At 37.5% G+C, this 18,452-nt stretch overlaps 1 protein-coding gene across 4 annotated transcripts in view; it reads left to right on the forward strand.

Annotated features, from left to right (window-relative positions):
• The window catches only part of GRIP1 (glutamate receptor interacting protein 1), a 678,373-nt gene that overhangs the window by 258,884 nt on the left and 401,037 nt on the right, over window positions 1-18,452 (forward strand). Inside the window, exon 1 of one of the 4 annotated variants that reach the window (XM_032347116.1) lies at window positions 11,752-13,259. The exons of 2 other annotated variants lie outside the window; for them this stretch is intronic. In XM_032347116.1, coding sequence (XP_032203007.1) covers window positions 13,127-13,259 — 133 coding nt within the window. In that variant the 5' untranslated portion in view covers window positions 11,752-13,126. Of the gene's footprint in view, window positions 1-11,751; window positions 13,260-18,452 lie in introns of those variants that run through there. One more of the 4 variants, XM_032347121.1, reaches the window with a different exon arrangement.

Consider the following 18,452-nt stretch of genomic DNA (forward strand, 5'->3'; position numbering starts at 1 on the left):
TAAGCCTCTGCCTTCCACTCAGGTCATGATCCCAGGGTCCTGGGATTGAGCCCCACATCGGCCTCTCTGCTCAGCAGGGAGCCTGCTTCCCTTCTTCTCTCTGCCTGCTTCTCTGCCTACTTGTGATCTCTGTCTGTCAAATAAATAAATAAGATCTTAAAAAAAAAAAAAAAAAGAAAGAAAAAGAAAAAGAAAAGAAGCTAAAGATGTAAGCAGGGTCTGGGGTTTTAAAAGCCCTAGTAAGGATTGTGGAATGTACAGAAGTCATTGCAGAGTTAAAAGCAGGGAAATGACATGACCTAATGTGTGTTCATATGATCCTTCTGGTTGATGTATGGAAAATAGAATGAGAGTAGAAATAGGTTGCCTTGTTAGAAAGAAGACTGGCTTTGGGGGTGGCGGTGGAAGATGAAAAATTGGGTAGATTAGGGATTCATTTGAAGGTAGAGCCAACAAATGGTATGTGGGTAGTCTAAAGGAAAGGAGTCAGGGATGACTTTGGTTTTTTAATTGAGCGATTATAAGGATAATGCTACTTACTGAGATGGGAACTATGGTGGGAGGCACAAATTTGACGGCTGTGCTGGATTCTGATCTAGAGATCCTGGAGAGGCCTCTTATGTATCTTAATGGGGAGCTGGATGTGTTTATGTGAATCTAGAGCTGGTATAGGCATAGTGAGAATAGAAACAGAATAACATTCTTTCCGTTAAATACATAGTACCAATTATAAATTGGACTAAGATACTCCTCTGTGTTTATTTAGCCTCCTGTCATCTCCCGCAATGAAATACTTACAAGGCATAATGTGAAAAATAAGTGCATGAAAAAATTCAATATAGGCAAATATTGGATATTATGCACATTTGTAAAACTAATGTGGATATTTTGAAAGACTTGACAATAAATTCAATACTTCATGTCATTCTTGTTGGAAAAATAATCCAGTAGTTTATATTCATTTTTCATGTGTATTTAATCATTGTACAAAACCAGAATAATAGAAGTTAAAGTTGCCCAGTTGAGGATAACTCTCCAAATTCCAGTCTTTCCTGATAGCATTTTACATTTTGTTCTCATCATGAGACTAGAGTTCCTGACATGAAACAGAATCAACTGATGAATTGTTGAACACTACATCGGAAGCTAATAATGTACTATGTATTGCCTAATTGAACCTGAATTAAACAGAAGTTTTTTAAAAAGGAAAAAAAAAGAATCAATGAAACTTAAATTAGGTAGACCAGATTTTTTGCTTTGGTTTGGCCTTTGGGCTACATGGATTATTGGATTATGCTCCCATAATCCAAGATTTTGGAAACATCCAATTTTAAAAATATCTACCAGGGCTTAAAGATTAATAACACAGAGAAAGGAAGAAATGGGGTTTTTAATGTCTAAACAAAGGAAGGAGTTGGTTTTCCCCCCCTTAAGAGTTAAGGACAAGCCTTTGGGGCCCCTGGATGGCTCAGTGGGTTAAAACCTCTGCTTTTGGCTCAGGTCATGATCCCAGGATCCTGGGATCGAGCCCCACATCCGGCTCTCTGCTTAGCAGGGAGCCTGCTTCTTCCTCTTGCTCTCTCTCTCTCTGCCTATTTGTGGTCTCTGTCTGTCAAATAAATAAATAAAATCTTAAAAAAAAATGAGTTAAGGACAAGCCTAATTTAGATTTTCTAACAAGTAGCCATTATTATTATTTTTTAAAAAATATTTTATTTATTTAACAGAGGGAGAGATCACAAGTAGTCAGAGAAGCAGGCAGAGAGAGAGGAGGAAGCAGGCTCCCTGCTGAAAAGAGAGCCCGATGCGGGGCTCGATCCCAGGATCCTGAGATCATGACCTGAGCCGAAGGCAGAGGCTTAAGCCACTGAGCCACCCAGGTGCCCCACAAGTAGCCATTATTGATCCTCAAACTAAACAGACTCTTACACATCCTGAACTCAATTTCTTAAGGACCCAGCTAGAATCAGTCCTCTTCATGGGCTCATTGTGTGTCAAGTTGCATGTTTTTGGAACAATAGGAACAGTGACGTGACGTGCCAGTCACGTTCTGGGACTGTTTTCTAGTTACTTCCTACGTAGTCACTAGTCTGTTTTCTGTGGCTCCCCTGCTGTGCATGGGCCCACACAGTACCTGGGGCCAGGTGCTCAGGGTGCTCAAGCAGCTGTAGTTAGAACGGAAAGAAATCTGCCTGGTGTGGTCTTTTGGGACATCACAGCCTCATCTTCTGTCTTCCTAGTCTCCTTTCACTGTCTAGTCTCCATGACCTTTTAGTCCAGTGGGACAGGGAACAGCTATATTTCCAGATAGATCTCCCAATCTTAGAGAGCAGTCTTAAGCAAATCTTGTCTCTTCAGCCATCATTCAATCAATGATTCATTCATGCATTTGTTCACTCTTTATTCTGTCTTTCTGCTGCTCAGACATGGAGCGTGTAATAAGTTCTCCCAGCTCAGGCTACAAAGGTGACGAGGAACATTTAGTCAGCGGTCTTCAAATTTTTTGCCTTAAGAGAATTTGAAAAACAAATGCATTCCCCTCACAGATTTTTTAACTTCACGTCTAAAGTTTTTCATCATACTTTTTATCATTTATATATTTGCAAAACATATCATTGCTAGCATATTATACATTTTAAATAAATCCATGAGATCATTCATTTGAAGGTATACAGTGATTCTGAGAGCAGCCGTTTTTTATAATCATCTTTTATAAATACTGCTGGAGTAGAATAAATACAATAAATCTCTAGCAGCAGTATAACATGAAGATTAAGAGCACAAACTCTAAACTGTCTGGTTCATTGTTAGGAGGTCATACGTATTTTAAATTAAAGATATGTAGATCATATAATGTACGAATTTCATTTCAGACTGGTAAATGTGCCACTCTTAGCTGTATGGCTTATAGCAAGTTACTTCACTTTTCTATATCCCTATTCTTCATGTGCAAATGAAGATGAGTGATAGTACCAACTTCATAGGATTGCCGTGAAGATTAATTGAGTACACGAGACTTCTGAAGACTGAGACATAGCAAGAAGTATTTAAATCTGTTTTTGCTACTATTGTTATCATCATCAGTTCACTTACTGAAAAGAGCCTTCTATGAGAAAATAGCAAAGAGAGTATACAAAGCATGTATTTATAGGGCACCTGGGTGGCTCAGTAAGTAGGTTAAGCATCCAGCTTTTGATTTCAGCTCAGGCCATGATCTTAGGGTTGTGAGATCAAGCCCCAGGCATCAGTCTCTATGCTCAGCAGGGCATTTGCCTGTCCCTCTGCCTCCCCTTCTGCCCCTCCGCTCACTTGTGCTCTCTCTCTCTCTCTCTCTCTGTAAAGTGAATAAATAATAAAATCTTTGAAAAAAAAAGATATTTATAATTTCCCCTGAAATAAAACAAAGACAGCACGTCAAACAAAAATATGCATACCATTTGGGGGCACCTGGGGTGGCTCAGGTCATGATCCCAGGGTCCTGGGATCGAGCCCCACATCAGGCTCCCTGCTCTGCAGGAAGCCTGTTTCTCCCTCTCTCATTCCCCCTGCTTGTGTTCTCTCTCTTGCTATTTCCCTCTGTCTGACAAATAAATAAATAAAATCTTTTAAAAATATGCATACCATTTGCATATCTCAAATTAGTAATGATGTCTAATGTACATTAACTAACTAGATGTTTGAGTCAAGGGGCACTGTGATGGGGGAAAGAACTATTGTTTTAAAAGAGGCAGAAGCAAAGTACCATTAGTGTGCATAGGAAAAATCCATTCTGCTCCAGAGGAAAGCCAGGATGCCTCAAGCAAATATAGCTCTAAGTCTGGGTCTTGTAGGATTGCTAAAGTGAACAAGTGGGAACCTAGGCTTTCCACATTGGTGGAGAGAGGGGACTAGAGAGATGAGAATGGTCTCTGAAACCTCTTCTAATATCAGTATTTTGTGAATCTAATTTATTAAAAAATATGGCATTAGATTTTATCTATTTTGCTGACTAAGGTATGTTGGCATTGCTAACATATGAAGGCAAAACAAAACAAAACAAAAAGATTTATTGAACATCTACTCTCTGCCAGGGACAATGAATGCATCTCTGTACGATGATATTTACTTACCCACAGATTATATTTACTTACCAACAGATATGGCTGCCTTAGGAGAATTTAGAACGATATGATTTTACTTGAAACATTACTTTAGACTCTGATGAGCCAAGTTTGGACCATGAGCTTGTGCCTTACTTTTATTTATTTATTTTTTTTTAAGAATGAAAACAAGTGTTTTCATTATTTAAATGAATGTAAGAATTGGAGCATTTGTTCATTGCTAGAAAGACAGGCAGTGTTTTTCCTCTAGTAAATCTAAGTGCAGTTACTGGCAGAACAATAATTTCAAAGCCTTGGACTTGGTGTGAAGCACTTACATTTAATTCAAAGTATTTATTTCGGAACTTAGTTTTCCTTACATGTTGTCCAAATTCATAGGAACAAGAAGACAGAAAATATTAGGATTATACAATTTAGATTCTTAGGATATTACTTGTTTTTGAATATCAGCTACTAAAATAGCTGAATAATACATTTAGTCTTCACACTACAGAGTGTCTTAAATAAGGAGAACAAAGAGGAGTGGGAGCTATGAGAGTATAGAGGAAGAATTTCAGGGGAAGGGCAGCATTTGCTTGGTTAATTTAGCTCAGGGGTCATCAGCTGAAACAACCTCAGATGCTCCTATTAGAAACTTATAGAGTCATTTTGGATGGCCACAATGCTAATAAGCAAGTTGGAAGAGAAAAGAGGGCTGGCAGCATTTTGTGAAAGGGGGACCGGGGTGTTAGAAGTATTTAAATAAGGGGAAAACCCTACAAAGCTAAAAATTTGTCCTGCATTTGTACAACTTCCAAATATTTCATATGACTAAATATTCCTGTAAGCGAACACTTATTTATAATTCTTTGAACCTAGAAGATAATACTGTTATACACTGAGGCATGAAGCAATTTTTAATAGACCTCAATTTTTAGAGTAGTTTTAGGTTCACCTCAAAGTTGAGCAGAATGTACAAATATTTCCCATATTACCTCTACCCCTACCGTGGGTAGACATTACCAACATCCCCCACCAGAGTGGTACATTTGTTGTATCCATGAACCTACACTGACACATCATTATTACTCTGAATCCTTGGTTTATATCAGGGTTCACTCTTGGTACTCTATTTTCTATGAGTTTGGACAAATGGGCAATTGACATGTTTCCACCATTACAGTATCCTACAGCGTAGTCTCACCCCTAAAAACCTATGTGCTCTGCTTACTTGTCCTTCATTCCTCCCTAACTCCTTAGCAACTGTTGATCTTTCTACTGTCTCCATAGTTTTGCACTTTCCAGAGTGTCATATTGAAATTCTACAGCATGTATCCTCTTCTTATTGGCTTCTTCAGTTAATAAGGTGAATTTAGTTTCCCTCATGTCTTTCCAGGACTTGATAGCTCACTTCTCTTCAGTGATAAATAATATTCCATTATCTGGATGTAGCACAGCTATTTATCAATTCACATTCTGAAGGATCTCTTGGCTGCTTCCAAATTTCAGCAATTATGAATAAAGCTACCGTAAATATCTGAGTGCAGGCTTTTGTGTGGACATAAGTTTTCAACAACTTTGGGTAAATTCCAAGGTGTGTGATTGATGAATTGTATGGTAATCTTGGGGTTAGCTTTGTAACAACTGCCAAACTGTCCTCCAAAACATCTGTATCATTTTGTGTGCCCATCAGCAATGAGGGAAAGTTCCTGTTGCTTGCCATCCTCACCAGCAGTTGGTATTGTCATTGTTCTGGATTTTGGGTGTGTCCTAATAGGTGTGTCACGGTATCTTGTTGCTGCTTTAATTTATATGTTCCTGGGGCACCTGGGTGGCTGAGTGGGTTGTGCCTCTGCCTTCAGCTCAGGTCATGATCTCAGGGTCCTGGGATCAAGTCCTGCATTGGGCTTTCTGCTCAGTGAGGAGCATGCTTCTCCCTCTCCTCTGCCTGCCTCTCTGCCTACTTGTGATCTTTCTCTCTGTTAAATAAATAAATAAAATCTTTAAAAAAAAAATCTATATGTTCCTGATGACCTACAACGTGGAACATTTTTACATATGAGTCTTTGCCTCTGTATATCTTCTTTGGTGAAGTGTCTGTTAATGTCTTTGGCCCATTTTTCAATCCGGTAGTTTATTTTCTTATTGTTTTAAGAGGTCTTTGTGTGTTTTGGACAAGTCATTTGTCGATGGGTCTTTTGTAAATATTCTCCCAAGTCTATCTCATCATTCTCTTTACATGAAGTATTTCACAGTTTTAATATACCACAGACCTACGAATTTTTGCTGTGGTGTCTGCCTGTGACTCTACCCTTTTATATTCTGTACATTATATGGAATGGCTGCTGGTCATCTCCTGAATTTAAAATTATTCATTAAAAGTAGGTGCAAGAAGGAAGGAAACCATAAACAAAGTGAAAAAGCAGCCTATTGAATGAGAGAAGACATTTTTAAGTGATATGAGCAATAAGGGGTTAGTATCCAAAATACATAAAGAACTTACAAAACTGAACACTCAAACCCCTAAATAACCCAATTAAAATGGGCAGCAAATCTGAATAGATATTCTCCCAAAGAAGGCATGCAGATGGCCCACGGACACATGAAAGGATGCTCAGAGTCACTAATCATCAGGGAAATGCAAATCAAAACCACAGTGACCTTAGAGCTGTCAGAATGGCTAGAATAAAAGACAAGAAATAGCAGGTATTGGCAAGGGTGTGGAGAAAAAGGACCCATTGTGCACCATTGTTGGGGAGGTAAGCTGGCGGAGCTATCACAGGAAACAGTATGGTGGTTCCTCATAAAATTAAAAATAGGATTACCATATGATCCAATATTTCTACTACTGGGTATTTACCCAAAGAAAGCAAAAACACCAATTCAAAAAGATTTGTATACCCCTATGTTTATTGCAGCATTATTTACAATAGCCAAGATGTCCATCAGTAGGTAAATGGATAAAGAAGATGTGGCAAGGTACATACACACAGGAATGTTACTCAGCCATAAAAAAAGGATGAGGTTTGTTTTTTCAATTTTATTTTAACTCCAGTGTAGTTAACATATAGAGTTATGTTAGCTTCTGGTGTGCAATACAGTGGTTCAACAATTTCATATATCACTCAGAAAGGATGAGATCTTGACATTTGTAACAACATGGATGGATGGATCTAGAGGGTATTATGGCAAGTGAAAAAGTCAGGTAGAGAAAGACAAATACCACATTAATTCATTTATATGTGAAATCTAAAAAACAAAAAAAAACCCAAAACAAATGAATAAACAAATAAAAAGCAGAAGCAGACCCATAAATACAAAGAACAAACTGATGGCTGCCAGAGGGTGGTAGGGGATGGAGAGCTCGGGGGAGGGATGAAATAGGTGGAGGGTAAGAAGTACAAACTTCCCGTTATAAAATAAATAAGGCACAGGGATATAATGTGGAGCACAGGGAACATAGTTATAACATGTAACAGCTTTATACATGGGCAATAGATGGGAGCTCTACTTGTGGGAAGCATAGCATAACCTATAAACCCATGAAAGCACTATGTTGTATACGTGAAACTAATCTAACATTTGTGTCAACTATACCTCAGTTAAAAAAAATAAATAAAAAGAAGTAGGTACAAGGAACCAGCAGCATCTTCTGGTGTGACTGTATCCTCCAATTTACTAATTTATTTTTTTTTATTTTTTATTATTTTAAAGATTTTTATTTATTTATTTAACAGACAGAGATCACAAGTAGGCAGAGAAGCAGGCAGAGAGAGAGGAGGAAGCAGGCTCCCAGCTGAGCAGAGAGCCCGATGCGGGCCTCAATCCCAGGACCCTGGGATCATGACCTGAGCCCAAGGCAGAGGCTTTAACCCACTGAGCCACCCAGGCGCCCCAATTTACTAATTTAAATACATATTATTAAACATATATTTAAATATATGATGATGTTATTTTATGTTTAAATTATGTGTGCATGTATCACATGATACATTAATTTCATTTAGACCAGTAAAGGGGGATATGATAAATCATTTGTTGCAACATAGTAGTGTTGGGTCTGATAGGGTCTGATTAGGAATACCAGGGGCCATTTCTAGGACCCAGAGTTTTTTTCCTTCCTCTTCTGCCATCTTCAGTATAGTATATTGGAATGTCTTCCCTGTGGTCACAGGGAGTTGGTCATAGTTCTTGGCATCATCTGCAAACAGCATGGCATCTAAAAAAGCCAGATTGACAAAGATTTTCCATAGTACAACTCAGAAATTACTATAAACAATACTCAGTCTAAATAAACATGGAAGGATACTACTTAATCAGTGATCTGGGAAGGTTGTAAATTGAAGATTTAATTTCAGTTGTGGGTCTATTTCTCTTTTCCTAAAAGGGGATGGAACTAGAGGGTATCATGCTTAGCGAAATAAGTCAATTGGAGAAAGACAACTATCATATGATCTCCCTGAGATGAGGAAGTGGAGATGCAATGTGGGGGCTTTGGGGGATAGGAAGGGAGGGAGACAAACCATAAGAGACTCTTAATCTCACAAAACAGACTAAGGGTTGCTGGGGGGAGGGGGTTTGGGAGAGGGAGGTGGGGTTATGGACATTGGGGAGGGTATATGCTATGGTGAGTGCTGTGAAGTGTGTAAACCTGGTGATTCACAGACCTGTACCCCTGAGGCTAAAAATACATTATATGTTTATTAAAAAAAAAAAATTAAAAATTTAAAAAATAAATAAATAATTTTTAAAAAGGGGGTTGGAGAATCTAATTCAGAAGAGTATGGAAGCCACATAATTGCTGTTCAGGCAATTATCTACTTTCCATGAAAAAAAAAAAAACCAAAAAACCCAGAATTAGATTTTACCCCCCAACATATTTGCCATTGTTTGTTGAAGCACATTTTGTTGAGTAATTCAACCTGCTTTATTTTCTCTTGTGAATAATTTTTTTTTCTAAGAATTTTAATTTTGTAGTTTAGTGAACATTTAGCTCAATTAAAACCGATTTATGATAATAATCTGCTTTCTTTACATGAAATTGTAGGGGAGCTGTAATGGAAAGAAATTGGTGTTTTGGAGCTGGCTAGTCAGGATAATACCTCAAACATAGTTGATGAGTGTAAATGCCCCCAGGGACCAGGTGGTAACTGAAAGAGAGAATTGGGCCCAGGGGAGGAGACTGTGGCTAAGTGGAAAGCCCAGGTTTATTTATGGGTGGCAGCCACCACTCAGCTCTCATCAATAGTTACCATGTTGGAATTGGGCCCAGAATTGCCAGATCCTTTGAGTTTTCAAGAAAAAAAAAGGGTTGCATTTATTTGTGAAATTCCTGACTTTTAGATATTGACCCAGTTTAAAAACAAAACAAAACAAATGAAACAAAAGATACACCCATGGGAGCCAAAGAAAACCCATACTTATTCTGTGAACAGCCGTTTGCAACTTCTAAAGTATTCCATGGGCTTGAACTACGGAGTGCAGCAGTTGGTGAATAGCGCCACTCAGCAGTGTTTGTGCTATGGGGAGAATGGGGAATTCTCTACAGAAACAGTAGTACACCCAACTGAATGGACTTGAACTTCACTCCACTAATTTGTCAGTTGTGGTAGGGTATTAGCTTACTGTGTCATAACAAGTCCTTACAGATTTAAGGTTGATCCTCCATGGCTAACCATGGAAGAGTTAGGATAGCAGATGGGAAAAATTCAGAGGATGGACCCAAGAAGATGGATGAAAGGATCCTGTCCTTTCCTGGACCACCCATCAGGCAGGGAATCAAGTGTCTTACCCTCTGTCTTTTGTTTTGGGACACATACACACATGCTCCCTGACCTCACATAGTACACTGCCACATTCTTTTGTTTTTTGTGACCCAAGTACACCTCCTTGAAGTGGCAGGTTCCCTATTCCTGCCTCCCACTCATCAATGATTATTTTAATAGGGCTGTTCCTTCTTCTGCCGTACCCCTCCAAATATATGGCTGAATTATAAACTCTTTCCAAACACCACCAAAATTCATCTTCTATAAACATTTTGTTATAATCAGATGCAAAAATGCTAACCTTCCAAATAAATTCCTTTGAAACCTAAAAAATAGTAGAAAGGTAAAGCACATTTTCTCTTTGGTGTATAGGTAATTTTACTTTGTATTGGTTCTTGTTCAGAAATGGTTGCTTACCACTGCATCAGTAAACTGTAGTGGAATGTTTGAAGTTGGTCTATGCAAAAAGGATTTTCTCTCTCTTAAAACATCATCTGTCCTATGCATAAAGAATTTTCTCTCTCTTAAAACATCATCTGTCCTATGCAAAAAGGATTTTCTCTCTTTTAAAACATCATCTGTCCTATAACATCAGTCCTTTTAGATTCAACTAGGAGCTTATAACTACAAAACTTAAATAATGTGGTCTCCACCAACTTAGGAGTTATAATAATTCAGGAGTAGTTGGGTAAAATTTGTTGCCTGAATAATCTCTGGAGACAAGTGTACTTGACAAATTAGTCACATATAAACCAGATTTTATGTTTATCCCAATTAAAAATGAAAGTCAACAACTATTTTCAATAGCAAACTTGCATAGAAAACAATGACTCGCTGAAGGCAAATAATTCCTAAATAGACAAAATAATCTCTGAATCTGTATGAAAAAATGCATGGTACTAGCTAGTACTTGGCACTGTTACTTTTGTGACCTCGGACAAACCACTAACACATCTTTGAAACTTCTTTCCTCACTCATGGAGTTATCACCTCCATATCAATGTTGTTACAGGAATTAAATGAACAGATATTCTATATTTTTAAATTTATGTATTGAAAGAGAGAACATGCATACATGTGTGGGTGTGGGGAGGGGTAAAGAGAGATGGAGAGAATCTCAAGTAGACTCACACTGAGCTCAGGACTCCATGCAGGGCTCCGTCTCAGAACCCTGAGATCATGACTTGTGCCAAAATCAGGCTTTGGTCACTTAATACACCGAGCCACCAAAGCACCCCAACAGATGACATATTATCATCATTTATCTAGTGACCTGTTCCAGGTCTAGACTCCAGATCTTCAAGTTTCTAGTTCACTGTTTTTTAACTGGTCATTTCTTTTGGTTGAGGGAGTCAGAATAATAAAGAATGGATTTGGAACCTAAGGACAAGTGATTTTTTTGTGTAAAGATGTTCATAAAACATTTTATAGCATCTTTTTGTTAGCATCATTAAGTTTGTGTTTCTCTTCACAAACTCACTTATAAAGCATAAAAAAATGGGAAATCTTGAGGAATAGGGGAAATTTATATAACCATTATATTTCACTTTATACATTTTAGAGTTGAAATGTTCTTGGTTGATGAATATTTACCTCTATGAGTGTCTCCCCACCCCATCATTAGCAATTAATATCTGCAAATAAAGAATTGTCTAAATCTAGAGGAGAGACACATTCCTGTGAATCTAGCAACAGATAATGCAGAGTACAGTCACTTTCCTCTAGGATGGTCCTACAAACTGATATTACATAGATATTGAACAACCTCTGTACACTATGGAGCTTTTTAAAAAATGCATGGAACATTGGGTGTGGTGCATAAACAATGTATCTGGAAACACTGAAAAAAATAAAATAAAATAAAAAATTAAATATAAAAAAACCCTAAGTAAAAAATTTTTTTAAATTACCTTTCTAGGAATGTGGAACTGAAGAATATTATTAGTTTCATAGGTGATATGCTGACATGTTTATTAATTATATTATTAAAAAATTGAATTTTTCCTGGTGTTAAAAAAATAACATTCATTTAAAGACCAGAAGAAAGAAGCTAGGGAGAAAGATTACCCATGATTAACGCTGACCTGTCTAGACTTTACCTCTTTCGTCTAGTCTGAAGTGTCTCTGATCATCATACTTAAAAAAAGAAAAAAGAAAAAAAAAAGCGTTGTGATTTTAGAGACAAAGAATGAATAGGGTGTGAGCATTTTTTAATATTTATCCCCCTCTCTCCATCTTCACCAAGAACTTAATTTTGTTTGCTATTTAGCTCATCTGTTTTCCTATTTTTTTTTTTAAGTGTAACAACTCAGATTTATATTTGAGTTCAATGTAAGCAGTGGCATTATTTGTGGTTTTTTTCCCCCCAAACCATGCAGTTTCTTTTATTTGCTGATCATGGTATGCAGTTCCTAAGCCTATGAGAAGGCTCTCTGTGAAGTGCCTTTTAATATTTAGATCAAACAGTGATTGGAATACATTAATGCCCAGTGGGTAAATGTGTCATTTGAAAGCAGCTGCTGAGCCTTCTCCCTGCTGCTCCAATTAACGCATAGAGCACACTTTTGTCAGCAAGAGGCTGTGCATATGGATGAAACCACTCTAGGGCTCATTAATATGATATGTGCAAGAGCAGAAAGGGTTAATGAATATGCTCCTGGCCAAACAATAGCTTTCTGAGAAGTTTCCCAAGCCTGTGCTTCTGCGGTAAAGGGTGCTAGGATTAGGGGGTGGGATTAGCAGGTAAGAAAAAGCCGGTTCAGTCCCCAGCTTTGGTTCAGTCCATTGACTAACGTGTCTCCCCGCCCCTCTCATCTCTGCTCCCCCGCCCCTGACGAGGGAGATGTTGGATAGTGAAATTCTAGTGCCGGGACTACTCTCGCTTCAGCTGAATCTCATGTTGAACTTTGTAGTTTCTATTCTGAAGCTGTTTGAAGTCCAAAGCTTTCCTGTTTTTTTTTTTTTTTTCTCCTAGTCCTTCATTATTTCACTTTCTCTCTCTTTTCCTTTATTTATTTATTTATTTCTTTTAAAATCGCACATTTGACAGTTTCTTGAGCAAAGTAGGAAATCTTACTACAGTAACCCCATTTCGCTGCTCTTTTTTTCTCCCACCCATGGCTAAAGTCCGGGCGGTGGTGGTAGCGCAGAGGCAGAGGGAAGGGTAGCGTGTCCCCATCCCCAGGCTCAGTGTCCAGCTTTCATGCTCCACCAGCGCCCCAAGCAACTGGGCTGTCGCTCCGCTCTGGTGCTGGCTGAACCAGGCTGCACGGTGAGTGAGAGATGGACCGCTTCCTGGGTTTTGTCAAGCAGATAAGAAGATCTAGGAGAAGAAAGGGGAAAAAGTACCGACCAGAAGAGGATTACCACGAGGGCTATGAGGATGTCTATTATTACGCTTCAGAGCATTTTCGAAGTAAGCACTTCCCTCCACCCTCCTGTTCCTTCTCGCGTGCTGGGCTAACAATAAACCTTGTATGGAGCTTTAATCTTAAATGCAAAAGGTTTCCCAGATGGTGTTCTCTATGAGCAGTCTGTAAGTACTGAAGTGCTACATTTTGCTTGATTGGTTGCAAGAACAGCTCTCAGATAGCCTCTAGACCTTATAACTGGCTCCGTGCTATGCCTTGTTAGTATTTTAAGTGCAATTAATGGGTTATGTTATTTTAACGAACCATTCAAAAAAGTAGCTTGCAAGACAATATGGTTAGAATATGCTCTGTTGTAGTTGTTTTCTTTTCTTTCTTTCTTTCTTTTTTTTTTTTTTTTCATTTGAATAGAGAAGACTGGCTTATTTGGAACAAATAGTTGTTCATGTTCAAGTTGATGTTGATGATTAATATTCCTGACACAGACTTCTAGACAGTTATCTGTGATTAATCTGAGGTGTTGTTTGTAGAAGGAGGTTCAAATTATTTTCTCTGATGCATGTTCATCATTTCATTTTTAAATTAAGGGAACACTTACTTGCTGTCAACTGGAATCAGTGGTACCTATAGAATAAAACAATATACCCATATTAAGATATTTGTAAATGAGCTGATAAACAGCAGAGAACTAGAATCATTCTTGTACTTATTACTGCTTTAAATTTCTGGTGAGATTTAGACTTGTCCCAATAGATTCATAATGCCCAGAAATGCCTAAGGGTACAGAGAGAGAGCAGCTACATGCAGAGATCACTGGGTTTATGAAGTGCCTTAAATGTGGGAAACTGACAGTTACATATACGCTACATTTACAAAATTAAAAATTATTTTATCTTCTTGAATAAGGATTTTTATAAACTCGTATTTCAATTCTAATTCTTTCTGGCCTTTTGATGTGTAATTATGAATATATCTCATTTACAGTCTCTGAGTATTGACTAATAAATAATTTAGATTCTATTTCTGTGATAATTGAAATCCATGAGCATTAGCTTTAATGCCAGAAATTCCGTTGTGATTGATGAAAGTTGAGGGTTGAAAAGTCATGTGGTGGCAATAACATAATAATGAAAAAAATATAATTCTTTGACATTTGCTTGAATGATATGGCTATGTTGCTTTTACAGAGTAATCTCTGAGTTTTAGTGCTGTCTCTCTTTTCTAATGCTTCTACATTAACAATTCATTCTAATGTAGTGGTAGTATGTGTTTCCTAAACTTAGGTTCCATAATATACTTACAAATTTAATATTCATGTTAGATAAAAAAATACTATCTGCTTGCATGCATAATTCTGAAGATTAGAGATTAAAAAAAAAGAAAGAAAAACTTGGGAACTTTCAATTATATCAGTGTCCGTTGTACAAATTTCTCACAACCAATATATGTTGAGTCAAATTCACACCTTCCCAAGTTTGTACTGGGAGGTGCTTGTACAAATAGAATCAAATAATCTCTCTTAAATGCCTGCATCCTAATTTTGGATTGAATTTAAAAACAAAATAACTGTTTTATAAGCTTACAAAATATGCCTGTAAGGAGAAGTATTTATGAAGGTATCTAAGAAAGATCCTCAAATTAGAGTTAGGAGAATGATGTATTAGATGAAGGCATTAGTCTTTATACATCAATGCAGTAACTTACAGAGAATGATGTCTTAACTGATCTGATTGGTGAAGGTCATGCTAAGGAAAAGATGCTAAACATCAAAACGCATTTGCTTTAGATACATAACCAACATGTTTTTCCCCGTGCTTTACCTGAAAACACCCATTATGTAATATTTAACTTTGTGGAGTTAGATGCATGTTGAGGTTCCCCAACTTCCAACTGCTACATAATAAACTGCATGTGTCTCAGTGGTCTTGGGCACTTGGGATTTGACATTTAGTCAAATGTCAGAGCTAGGGCTTTTAGAGAGGACATGTCATGTAATATAATGACCTCTTAGTGCCTCTTTTGGCTTCAGTTTCAGGGGCCTATTTCAATTGGGTAGGGAAGACATCCACTTATATTTTATGGCTGTAGAAATGTATTAAAGGGTAAGACTGATCCTTAAAACTAATCCTCTTAAATGGGTAATATGGTTGAATTCAATTACATCTACAGCGTATCTATTTTAATTAGTCTTTGGCGTAATTTGAAAGTGCATGCCCTGTTTCCCTAGATGGCTTAGAAAAACTATTTACATTAAGGCTCAAAACTTGGTGGAATTTACTAAGGACATTCACATCTTAGTTAATGGTGCTCTTGATAAACCAGATGTGTCCTTCTTATATTTCTCCCTGTAATTTTCTTTCTTTTTTTTTTTCCTTGAAATTAACTTAACTCTCTGCCTTGTCAGTTTATCTAGTGGTTCAAATTAACATCAAGACTGTAGACATATAATAATGGAAGTCTGAGCTAGGAAAACCTTCTCAGAAAGCTCTCCAATAAGTCTCCTTTTCCTTTACTACATTCTCAAGTGCTCACTGATATTTTTAACTTTATCCTAAATAATGTCTCTTCTGTTGTGGGTTCGGGTTAGAATCTCTCCATCCTTTCCTTCATCTTGAATATAACACAGTTTATAATCTCATGAAATGTCAAAGCCTGAATTAAAATGTCAGTAGGGTCTGATGCTACAGAAGACAAGTTATTCTAAAAATGGGTAATTTTTCTGTATCTGTAACTCTATCAAAACTGAGTTTTAGCAATGATGGCAATGAGGAAAAACTGATTATATATCTTCCCCAATTTTTTTTTTAATTTTTTTTAAAGATTTTATTTATTTATCAGAGAGAGAGAGGGGGAGAGAGCGAGCACAGGCAGACAGAATGGCAGGCAGAGGGAGAAGCAGGCTCCCCGCCGAGCAAGGAGCCCGATGTGGGACTCAATCCCAGCACGCCGGGATCATGACCCGAGCCGAAGGCAGCTGCCCAACCAACTGAGCCACCCAGGCGTCCCTTCCCCAATTTTTTTTTTATGGACTTGATGCATATCACTGTGCATGGAAAGACTATATTTGATTTTTTAAATTCTGCTTTCAACTCATCTATCTTTTCAGAATTCTAGAGTTAGAGTTTAAATAATCTAGACAGATGCTTTGGGGAAATCACCAAACTTTCATGGGTTTTTGTTTCCTAAAATGCGATAAGAGGTAGCTTTATTTCTTAAGATTTTTCAGGTTTGAAACTATGATTTTAGACTATTTTAGTTCTGAAACAATTTACATAAAAGTATTGGCTGAAGGATTTTAACTGGGATTTCAATGAAAAAAAAAATTACACGTGGGTGTCCGGAGGGAATTATTTTTCTGAGAGGAATTGTCAGTAGGGAGATTCCTATTCCTTTAAGACAGTAATCTATCATTGAATATTAAGCAGTTTTGGAGAATGTTTATATCTATGAAATTCTGAACATATTGGTAAATCTTAGACTTCATCTTTTATCTTATCTGCCAAGAAACACCATTTGCTCTGAAAATCTCACATAGATGACTCATTTGATATTTTTTCCTCAAGAAAAACTTGCATTGATCCCAAAACTGATTCATAAACCTGCATGTAATAAAAAGCTAGAAAAGGATCCTGAAATTAAATTTTATTGCATTTGGTGCTTGTATTTGTTTTTCACCAAATACTCTTACAGTAGTGCCCTTTTGAACACTCTGGCAGGATGCCTAGGTAGCTCAGTTGGTTAAGCAACTGCCTTTGGCTCAGGTCATGATGATCAAGTCCCACATCAGGCTTCCTGCATGTCAGGGAGTCTGCTTCTCCCTCTGACCCTCCCCCTTTTCATGCTCTCTCTCTCTCATTCTCTTTCTCTTTCAAAATAAATAAATAAAATCTTAAAAAAAACCCACTCTGGCATATCATATTTTGATTACTCTGTCACACAGAAAAAATAAACCCTTTGGCCCTGTCATAATATATATTTTTATTCAACCACTCTAAATAATACTCAAATTATAAAACTGATAATGTACATTTTTTATGCATGCTCTTAGCACCGCTCATATCCAGGACAGAAAGCCTGACTTGCCATGAACTATTCAGGGAAGTGGGGAGGGTTTCTGAATTACTTAAGAAGGAGGAATTTGTTTCTCTCTTATGCATATGAAAGGTATGTGAGTCACTTTCCCTTCTGGCCCTAGCACCTTTTGCACATGGGTAATGGCATTGAATTAGGCAAGGAGCTCCTCCATGGTAACCAAGGTTTTCATCCTGACTCACCCAGGCAGGAGAAAATCTATGTGGGGAAGCTGCTCAGGGCAGTCATTAGTGGTTTACTCACCTTTCCTACTGAAGTCAGTTCAGAGAAAGTCGAGGAAGGGGGAAACAAGAGTTATGGTTTAGACCTTTTGAGAAAAGATCATTTGTATTGATGCATTATTTTATTTTATTTTATTTTGCCTATTCTAATAGAGAGTGAGCAAAAATTGTGCTGTGGGTGTATAAAAACATTGTTGGCTAAGTTACTTTATTAAGCAGTATGTGCATCTAAAATCTCTAGTTAGGGAATTCAGGCTTTCAAGTGTCTAGATGTTCAAACCGTATTTTAAGAGGGGTGCTTACTTTTTTTTTTTTTTTTTCATTGAAAAATGCCCTGCATTGTTCTTCTTGGATACAAAACAATATTGATAATGCATGTTTGTAGTGTGAGAATTTTTAGGAATTTGTGTGAGTAATTAGTACAAGTACTTTTTTCTCACTAGTTCCTTTGGTTAGAATTTTTTTTTTTTTCAATAACCACATCCTCTTTTCTTCTGGAATTGATGCCTAATTAGGATTTGGGGGAAGAGGGGGTGGTAAGTGTGCCAAAAGGATAGAGTAAGAACTTTTATAGGTACATTAGAAAGATAGCTGATCCCCACTGTAATGCATATAAAAACTGAACACATAATCAAAGGGAAAGTCATCTTCCTCAGCCAGGGGATCTGGAGGAAGGGGGAAAAGAGGAGCTGGGGAAAGGAAAGGAGAGAATGCAGCACATTTCATAGGTCATCCTGACTTTGCCAAGGTTCACAAGCATAAAAGCCGTTTATTTCTATGTTAAAAACAGTGATTGCCCAACTGACAGGTCTTGGATGTGAGATACTGTGTGATTCAAACCTTGGCTGTGCTCAGTTTGACTCAAGAAATCCCCAGTGAATTGGAAGAAACATGGATCATATAGAAACAAGACAAACTTGCTTGTTT

This window comes from Mustela erminea, chromosome 6 (assembly GCF_009829155.1).
Source record: "Mustela erminea isolate mMusErm1 chromosome 6, mMusErm1.Pri, whole genome shotgun sequence".
In the NCBI taxonomy this organism is placed as follows: Eukaryota; Metazoa; Chordata; class Mammalia; order Carnivora; family Mustelidae; genus Mustela; species Mustela erminea.